Source organism: Perkinsus marinus (genome assembly GCF_000006405.1).
Source record: "Perkinsus marinus ATCC 50983 genomic scaffold scf_1104296976606, whole genome shotgun sequence".
Taxonomy (NCBI): domain Eukaryota; phylum Perkinsozoa; order Perkinsida; family Perkinsidae; genus Perkinsus; species Perkinsus marinus.
The window spans coordinates 276,990-286,234 of NW_003200415.1; the positions used below are offsets into that span (position 1 = coordinate 276,990).

At 50.9% G+C, this 9,245-nt stretch overlaps 5 protein-coding genes across 5 annotated transcripts; all 5 read left to right on the top strand.

The window, feature by feature from the left end:
- Positions 1 to 1,650: 1,650 nt before the first annotated feature.
- Positions 1,651 to 2,412, top strand: Pmar_PMAR029193 (conserved hypothetical protein; the record flags this gene model as incomplete). The annotated part of the gene is made up of 1 exon (XM_002764707.1): positions 1,651 to 2,412. The coding sequence occupies one exon, from the start codon at positions 1,651 to 1,653 to the stop codon at positions 2,410 to 2,412; it is 762 nt and encodes a 253-aa protein (XP_002764753.1).
- A 486-nt stretch (positions 2,413 to 2,898) lies between these two features.
- On the top strand, positions 2,899 to 4,049 carry Pmar_PMAR029194 (conserved hypothetical protein; the record flags this gene model as incomplete). The annotated part of the gene is made up of 8 exons (XM_002764708.1): positions 2,899 to 3,011; positions 3,200 to 3,320; positions 3,368 to 3,436; positions 3,483 to 3,571; positions 3,616 to 3,665; positions 3,714 to 3,820; positions 3,866 to 3,927; positions 3,971 to 4,049. The coding sequence occupies 8 exons, from the start codon at positions 2,899 to 2,901 to the stop codon at positions 4,047 to 4,049; spliced, it is 690 nt and encodes a 229-aa protein (XP_002764754.1).
- Positions 4,050 to 4,344: 295 nt separating this feature from the next.
- Positions 4,345 to 5,167, top strand: Pmar_PMAR029195 (conserved hypothetical protein; the record flags this gene model as incomplete). The annotated part of the gene is made up of 4 exons (XM_002764709.1): positions 4,345 to 4,528; positions 4,567 to 4,672; positions 4,726 to 4,833; positions 5,110 to 5,167. 4 exons carry the CDS (start codon positions 4,345 to 4,347, stop codon positions 5,165 to 5,167), a joined length of 456 nt encoding a protein of 151 aa, XP_002764755.1.
- Positions 5,168 to 5,568: 401 nt separating this feature from the next.
- On the top strand, positions 5,569 to 5,820 carry Pmar_PMAR029196 (hypothetical protein; the record flags this gene model as incomplete). Its single annotated transcript, XM_002764710.1, has 2 exons — positions 5,569 to 5,679; positions 5,731 to 5,820. The coding sequence occupies 2 exons, from the start codon at positions 5,569 to 5,571 to the stop codon at positions 5,818 to 5,820; spliced, it is 201 nt and encodes a 66-aa protein (XP_002764756.1).
- Positions 5,821 to 7,370: 1,550 nt separating this feature from the next.
- On the top strand, positions 7,371 to 7,529 carry Pmar_PMAR029197 (hypothetical protein; the record flags this gene model as incomplete). Its single annotated transcript, XM_002764711.1, has 1 exon — positions 7,371 to 7,529. One exon carries the CDS (start codon positions 7,371 to 7,373, stop codon positions 7,527 to 7,529), a length of 159 nt encoding a protein of 52 aa, XP_002764757.1.
- Between the last annotated feature and the right edge of the window lie 1,716 nt (positions 7,530 to 9,245).

Consider the following 9,245-nt stretch of genomic DNA (forward strand, 5'->3'; position numbering starts at 1 on the left):
CTGTGTAAAACATGAAGTTCATGTCATGAACACACGGAGCGGATGGAGCTTTGTAGTAAAAGGGAGCGGATTCCGCAGCAGTGTCTCCGGTCTCTTTTCAGTGCGACGACTGGTACCACTTAACTCGCGTATGCCTGGAATCACCGCCGGCCGGAGAATGGTAATAATGAGACGCAGCACACTGTTCTGAGAATATCCCTTGGTTCATACCACTATGTTTCTTTCCTTGAAGGTTCTGTCCAGAGTGTGCGCAGAGGCTGCAAACGTGCGGGGCTTGAATTAATGTATTCTGACAACAAGCTATAATGCATGGATCAACGACGTGTTATCTGCGTAATGCTGAGTTCAATGAAACTTTTCTTCTCTTCGACGATCCGCACATATGGAGATGGGTTGATCAAGGTTTTGCCAAATCGTGAAAATTTCGCTCATGAATAACGGGTTCAGCCGTGGTTCTCTAGGATCGCCATTGCGAACCCCCGATAACGCTGCCCACGATCATTGTGAGCATACTAGTCATTTTTACCCTTGTACTGGTCGCGCATATGGAGATCGGTAAATCATGGTATCGCCGAATCGTGGATATTTCGCTCATGAATGACGGGTTCAGCCGTGGTTCTCTAGGATCGCCATTCCGAAGCTACAATACTCCGACCAGTGGTCAATTGAGCCCACCGGTTGCGCACGTACGTGCAACTCCGCCGCACACACTTGACCGTGAACTGGAATACATGCCCCGCTTGCTCAGCAACTTGCCCAAGCCCGAATCGAACCCGGAACTCACCCCCTGGCCCCGCTAGACCGGCCACAAGGAAAAGGCAGTTTGTGGCTCGGAAAGAAAAAAAGTGGCCGCCGAAGAAAAATTGTGGCCAAGGGTAGAAAATTTGTGGCGCGCGCGAAGATGACGCCTTCGTATCCCAGGTATTCATTGGATTTTGTGATGTGCGTCGTGACTCACATACGTTTCACCGAGATGTATATTCACACCTCTCGCATTCCAGTGTTGATATAGAATATGACATTAGTATCGATATATTAGCGTTCAAATGAAAACATGTCAACGTGTTGCTAGTTCGAGAACTGTGCTCATTGTTAGATGTGTTTTGGGGAGCCCTTTGGTGGGTATATAAATGGACGCGAGTGTCTTCTTGTTTGCCGACTACCGCACTGCAGTAGCCGCATTGATGATCGGAAATGATCTAATCTCGATGATTTTCAGAGCGGCTTCTACCCATTAGTATTATGATCTAGCTATATCACTGCGAATATCCCTCCTAATATAAGTGAATTTCATGGAGTTTCATCCCTTCTACGTTAAGTGGCATATAATACTCAATGTGAAAAACGCGATATGAAGTGAATTGAAACACTTCGCGATCTGCCCCGGACAAATCACCCCGTTTCACGTGACACACGTGACGGGTTTTACGCGAGGTCAAATGTGAAATATGATTTTCATCAGTGTTTTTTAGTGAAAATTTCACTAGAGTTTTTAACATCACGGGGGAACTCCGTTCCTGCCAGTGATAGGTTATCGTTATATTATGAGATCTGTTATTTGTGCAAGCAGGCAGCTCGATTCTTCTCTGAGTGCTTTTTTTCGACGTGCGCTCGGAGCTTCAGTGTGTTTCAGTTCTTCGTTCTCTTGTTATGCCTCTCGACTTGCCTCGTATCATGGACAGTGCTGGATTCCATCCGGCCCAGTCCTGGTCCCTGGGGCTTTCCTTGTGTTCTACTGTATTCTTCGCATCACTTTGCACAGTGGCTCGTCGTTACACGTCAAACTTGTGGAATGCGACGGTCGTCATGTCACTAACGCATGCGTTTGGCTGCATCTTCTGGGGAGGCTCGATCCTACTCCGCGACGAATCTACTGTCAGTGGTCCTTCCTCACCAGAGGAAGCGTGCCTGTTGGCCGTTTCTCTGGGTTACTTCCTGGTTGACATTACTCTGTGTGTCTCCGTGTTCAAGGACTGGGAGTCTACCCTGCATCACGCATTCTGCGTCGTGGGGGAGATTGGTGTCCTTTACACTGGTTTATCGGGTCACATCATCATCGCCTTTTTGTTCATTGCTGAACTCTCATCGCCGTTCCTGTATTCTTTCGAGACTGGTTTTGTCCCAGCTGGAAGCACGGCGGCCCTAGTGTGCCAAGCTCTGTTCGCGATCTTGTTCATTGGTGGTCGTCTTGGTGCCGGAACTCTTATGAGTTACTCTCTATTATCCAATGGTGAGGTCCCGTTCCTGGCCAAAACGTCATGCATCGGTCTGATGTCGATTTCGGTGCTGTGGGCCACGCGTATTATGAGGATTGCATATGACACGCTGGTGGGGCTGTTGTCCCCTCGGAAAACAGAGCTATCGGAGGCCAAGACTTCCGAGCCTATTGTCGCGGGCTCTACTGGGTGCTGAGTTTCCCAATGTTATTTCTTCCATATCAAATTATAGAGGCAGGCCCTGATCAGTGTGCCCGAACAGTACCATTGTGGAACACAGTGAGTACTGGTGTTGATCAAAGACTTGGAATGTAATCATCGAGCTTCTGTTGAGTTCGGAGTTGGCCATGTGGGAAACCATGTATGATTGAACAGTGTTTATTATGGTGATCACGAAATGGAAAACACTTTAAAGGAGTTCCACAAATCCTCAAAGTTTAGACCTCGGAATCGCGCTCGTATTTGTCGCCGAACTCTGCGCTTCTTGGCTTCACCTTTCCCGCGCAGACCTAGCCCTAGTGAAATGATAGGCGGGCAACATGTGATTAACGATATTGGCACTTCCACAGTGGACCTCCCTGTTGTGTTGTGAGTAAGGCTACAATCGGACCACATCGTCCCGTCCTGTGTGCCAAAAGTCTCGTCGTGTCGTGTTAGACTCGGTGTTCTCATTACAACCGTGATGCTAGGGGGGTATTCCAGCAGCAGCTCGCTCTCGTCCAGCGATTCTGATAGTGACAACGACGAGGAGAGTAAAGGCAAAGCCTCCTTGCAGTCCACAGGCAACGCCTCTATGTAGTAGTAGGGGGGCTGTAGCGATATATCTACTGCTAGAGTAGACAGCTGGCAGTAGTTCCTCTCTGAATCACGTCGAGCGCACAGGGCATGTCTAGGGTGACCAATTTTTAAGTCCGTTAGGGCGTTAGCCTCAGCATACTGCTCGGTGGGTGTAGTAGTGAACATCACTCTCTGTGAATCTTCAGAGTCGAGTCGCCTGCATCTATTGAGAATGCGTCCCAAGCCTCCGCGCGATATGGCCAGGAGCGGTCTGAACGGCGGAGCGATGAAGGTGATGATAATAGCATGAGGGCTGATGCTGTGGAGGTAGCGGCAACGACTGCATCGAATTCTGCGTACAGGAATGCTTTCAGGACGAATCTGAGAAAACTCTTCCGTCCACAGTGCCTATGGAAAGTAGGGAGACCACCGCTGTGGCTGAGGTGAAATAGAGAGGCTAGCACATAGTCATGATATTGTCCTCGTCAGTCTTTGTCAGTGTCACTGGGCTCACCTTCTAGCGAGCCATCCACACCAGAGGAGGTAGAACGAGTTCGAGACGCCTCCGATGCCCATACGTAATGAATTCCCGATTCTGGGGAGTCCATTCAGGAGGTTGTAGGTATCTCGAACAAGCTCGGATGAATGCCGAAGGGAAGTGCTCAGCAGGAGGTAGTACTGTGGGTGTATGGCTCGGCAGTGGGAGCTGATGTGGGTTAGCTCGGAAGAACGTTGCGAATCTCAAGAGGCAAGCAGAGGCTGGAAGATACGTCCATACGTTTTTGATGGCCAATAGGAAGTTCCACAACCCTAAGTGGACCGAGGAGGTAGCGTCTCAGGGCTCGGTGAGAGGTCTCGAGACTTGGCCTCAGATGTTCGAAAAATTCGGAATAACCGAGGACATACAGAGGAGTACCACACTTCCTCCACATCGGTATAGCAACTACCTCTCTCTCATCATGATACATCAGAATCAGGTATGATCCGAAGAACGTTGCGCTGAGCGAACGGGACTACTGGGATTGGCGACCGGTCTCCATGCAGCCGCCTAAGTGACCGCCCAACGTAAAAAACAGTAGCGTTGCGTTTCGTATTACTATACAGTAGAATGGCAGTTTTTTGAGCTCCTGGATGGCATCTTTCCTACCGCCGTCGGCTCTGCCGGCCAATCCCAATCAGCCTCCTCCTCCGCCTCCTCTCCCACCAGGGAAGATGATGCAGGTAGTGTGGGAGCTCCGTGCTTCTATTCGACGTAATTGTGTACCCTCGCACGCAGTTCCAACCGCCACCGCCGGTCACGGCGCCTCCTTCGGCAAGTAGGAGCGCTGCTTATTTGCCGGCCCCTTCTCCCATGACTGAGGAGGGGTCATGGGAAGAGCCCGACACCGACGTGGCAGAGGATGGTAGTATGCCTGATGTCAGCATGTTTTGTAAGTTGCCGCCCATAGACTCTACTGAATTCGATTTCGAGGAGGACCTCCGGGCGATTGACGAGGTGAAGGGCGAGGCTATGCTGAAGGAAGTCGGCAGCTTAGGTACGTTGGGCTTCCTTCTGGGGTTTACTTCGGTACAGGTTCTTTGGAGTCCAGGCCGGGGACGAGAGGCAGGTACTTCAGCGTGTGCAAACATTGGCTGAAGACTTTGTGTATGAAGGGGGACAAATGTGATTTCCTGCATCAGTAGGGTGGTCAGTGATGTGACCCGTTTCGTATCTTCCGTTGGTGAACCTCAGATACGATGTCAACCGAATGCCGGAGTGTGTAGCCTGGGTCAAGCATGGTCGGTGCACTGAGAAGGACTGTGAACTTCGCCATGACATAGATACTGTGGAGTGCCAGAAGTGAGTATTACGGTTCAACTCGGTGAAATAGGATCCTTAATGAGAGGGATTAGCGCAGTGTAAATCAACACGCGAACGAACGGAAAGTCCAAACCCTATTTTCTCGATGAGAAGTCAGATCTATTCGACGAAACTTGCATCAGGCGGAAGCTCTATAAATTTCTGATCCACTGAGCGTAACAGATGTGATATTCACACTCCGAATGATCAGCCCTGGAAGACTGTACTCGACCGAGTTGTTTCGCATTTCCAACAAGTTTTGTCCCCTTTTGGCAGGTATAAGTACGGATTCTGCCGTCTAGGGAACATGTGTCGACTCCGGCATGAGAAGTAGGCGTCCCTCCAATCCCCAAGGGGGGTATCCTCCCTCAGGCACGGTCGGCAGATGCTACCTGATCTAGTACCCGACTGGTATCTCCGAGAGTGCGTGCCGAACGTCTTTGAGTATGTCCCACGAATGCCCGAGGACCTCTTGCGGACCTCCATCCAAGAGCTCAAACCCAACCGGTCGCAGCCTCCTCCTCCTCCGCCACCACCTCCCCTGAGTGGTCGCGTCGATGCCAGGTTAGGAGGAATACTCGTCACCTACTAGTCATTTTTTGGTCCATGTAGGTCGTCAGCCATGCAGACTGGAGCTGCACCGCCGCCGCCGCCCCCTCCTCCCCCTCCCCCACCGCCGTCCATGAGAACACCGTCCCCGCCACCACCCCCTCCCCCACCGTCGGGACAACAGTCATGGCGACCACCAACTGGGGACAGGTCTACGGGTATGGTCCATTGATTCACTCAGACGATATGCTGTCCTTCTGTCAGGCGCATGGGGAGTTCCCGGCAAGCAGGACTCAGGTGGTGGTCCGGCCACGCTGCTGAGGGATTCCACTTTTTCATCGTCTTCAGGTTGGTCTGCCCAAGGTACTGCTAGTGCTTGGAGTGCCAAGCCCGAGAGAGGCTCTGGGTGGGGAGCCCCAGCGCGAGACCATCATGTGAGCCGGGGTTTTCAATACCACCATGTCATCCATTCGATTACTTTAGGGCGATGACGCTCAGAAGGGTCCGAGCGGCTGGGCTGCATTGAGGCATCAAGCTCCTGCTAATAGGTATAAACATACTTTACGATGCGTTTGCCTTCGGACTCCTCTTCAGACCATCTGGCGCAGCAAGTTGGGCAGCCCCACACAGCAAAGGTGGAGACGACGGGTAAGGATGAAGGCTCCACCAGGGCCCCTAGTCTATGGGGACTTACGTGATGGTCTCAGAGGGAGGAGTGAGTGGAGTTGGAACAGGGCGGACCGCAGTCATCGACGGCGATCACTATCTCGTAGGTTCAGTAACCCGAAGTGCCTCTATTTGTCCTGCTCTTAGGCGACAGAGAATCTCACAGTTCTCGATCTGAGCAGGGACGGAGTAGTTGGGGAGATGCTCGTAGTTGGCGAGAGACTTCGTCACGTATGACTGCAGGAGAGCATTCGGTCGGGTATGAAGTTTTCTCAGGAGGGAATCTGAGTCGTGGCTGGGGAGCCCCTCCAAAGGAAGAGGAGGACCATGACTTCGACAGGCGCTCGTCTCGTTCTGGCAGAGGTACCTTTGTGGGGTACTTCAATGAGATGAGGTACGATTTCAGATCGTGACGATGATCGCGAGAGAGGCCATGGGCGAGAGCATCGCGGAAGGGATAGGAGGGACCGTAGGTCTCCCGATCGAGATCACAGGGAACGTAACCGAGAAAGGAAGCGTCCTCGTCGAGATGAGTAATTCTCTTCACGTTAATACAATTTGTGAGAGAACGTGGGATCTATGGTGTTATGTCGACGTAAATTGTCGGGGAGTACTAGTCTTTGATTCCACACCGGTTAGATCCACCGGTGTCAAAGTAGGCCTGCTCAATACAAGTCGATTAGGGAATGATGCTGATAATAATAATCACAGATCTGTCTTGGGGCTGTCCAGCATGCTTCGGGACGGTTACAAGTCTCCCTTGGGGAGCGAAGGCTACAATCAAAGATATGAATAACACAGAGAAGATGCTACGGGACAATAGTTTGAAATAAGTTGATTATTGGAGAAATATCGTCAAATTTTTAAAACCCCCTCCTCCGTCGCATAGCATATCCATGGAGATTTCGAGATTAAGTCGACCCCAGAGCCTTCACGTGCGGCCTTCCTGATATTGCAGTAGCACATGAGCGATCGATATGGGGATCTTGCAAATATGCACAATTTCTTCCATTTTTTACACCGGAATTTTTTCGATCGTTCAAATACTGATAGGATCAGGGAGGTGATTTTCTTACCTTACTGGTGAGTACTGTTCCCCGTCATATCGTCAACCTTGGCTTCCACCACGCGAGGGAAATGAGCAGGCGACTTTAGGACAGTGTACGCGACTCCATCTGCACGCAAACAGTTCATTTACTCAACTGCAGCTATCTCCGATCTCAGTCTAAACCCGCAGTTTCGAACTTAATCCCGACTAAGGTTGCCCTGCTGCGTGCCTCTGGTGGTATTCACCAACCGGCCAACCGCTGAAGTTGAACCCGATGATTACTGAGCTGGCTCTGTACGATATCCCCCAAGATCGTACTCCTGCTGCCGGTGTCGCTGCGGATGTAATTCACATCAACACGCCCGCTCAAGTGGAGGGGTACGCCAGTTTGAATGAGATCGGAGCGGCTCACGGGCTCAAACGTTGTCAGTGACAACTCGTCACCTACCGAAAAGTCGCTTCTCAGGCGAAATGGGACCATCTATTGCAGATCAATCCGCTCACTACTGACAACTTGTCAGTGACAGGATGCTAGAATCTGCGCGCCAGCGTTAACTCTTCTAGGAGCGTAGCAACGTGGCGGAGCACCCTTCTCTTATAGACACATATTGTATCATGCATAGCCTGATCATCTGCTAGGGGCTGCCTTGTTCCGGACAAGTTCAGAGTCGGACTGCGTTTGCCGCACTGCGCTATGCGTGGAGAGCGAGCAATGAGTAGCGTGAGAAGCTCTGGGAGCAAGTACTCTATGCCTTCTGAAATACGGGGCTGAGCCGATCGCCTAACACTCGTGAACACAACTCTCAACACGAGTCTTGAGAAACCTTGTAGTAGTCCCGTAATGGCATGTGTGAAACGACCGTTCCTGTGAGGCCACTGCCATTACATGAACGGAGTAGAAACAAACGCGCTAGAATTGAGATGAATCGTTCCAGCATACTCGGACGAAAAGAGGTCTATTGTAAAGATCTTAGCCTTACGGTAACGAAATGATTATCTTATATTGCCTGAAAGTAAGCACCGTACTCGCCTCACACTTCCTGCGCTTGTTGAAACTGTTGTCAAAGAACACGCGATGCATGTCTTCGATTGACTACATCGTTACACAATTATCCTCTCAATTACAGATCATCAGACGATGTATGATTGGCGAAGGTTGAGGCATCACGCATGAGCGTTGCGCCAGCAAGATGCGCAACAAACGCGGTTGGACTCCAACCGTTGGGAGAGCCTGTACTCGGATGACGAACCCGATTATTGAGCTCATGAAAAAAAACCGCAATAGCATGTCAGGTGAAATTGGGTTGGATTCCAACCGTTGAAAGTGTGTTTCGGATATTTCCTGACTGTTACACGGATTAAGTGCCATGACAGAACTCACACGCTCGTCCCGAGGCGCTCCATGTTCTCTCCACTTGAAAAAACCTGAGAGGAACGACTGTGAGCTAGTGCGTTCTAGTACTCGTGCCGAGCTCCTCACAGCGCGGACGGTCAACGGAGCCCGTCACCTCCGAAGAGTACCTACAATCGCCAGATGCAGGGGAAAGACCAAGTCCAGATGGAGTAACGGGAGTAACGACTCAACAGATCAGACACGACGTAGCGGGTACCCAGGAAGGAAGCTCAAGCTTCGAACGCGCAGTTCTTCGAGATCGAGTGACTCTCGATTTTATTAGGGAGCGAGCCTTATCCATGGCGTGAAGTCGTGTCTACTATAAGCGCGGTGCCGTCGATTTTCGATGCACCACGTACATGATGCCCATCAACCCGGCACTGATCGGTATCCACAGGATAGCCAATTGTTGCATCCTGTATGTGGGTTGATACACGTTTGAAAGGAATGATAGTTTGGCAGAGCGAACATAGTGGGCGGATGGGCCATCTGAGATGGCAGACCGTTGCCTGACGAATATAGTGCACCAGGCATCTTGTGCTCCGGTTTCTCAGCAGCGCCTCAAAAAAGGCACTTATGCTTTGACGGCAACAAGACATGCAATTTGTCGAGCTCGTAAAAGCAGAGTTTTGACGACTTCGTTGGGTGGACTACCCGACTCGTGGAGAAGCCATTGGTTCAAGAAGCTACGAGTGATCATACACCAGAGAAGCGCCATCCTGACGGCGTTACAGGGAGAATGGATCAAGTGAAACT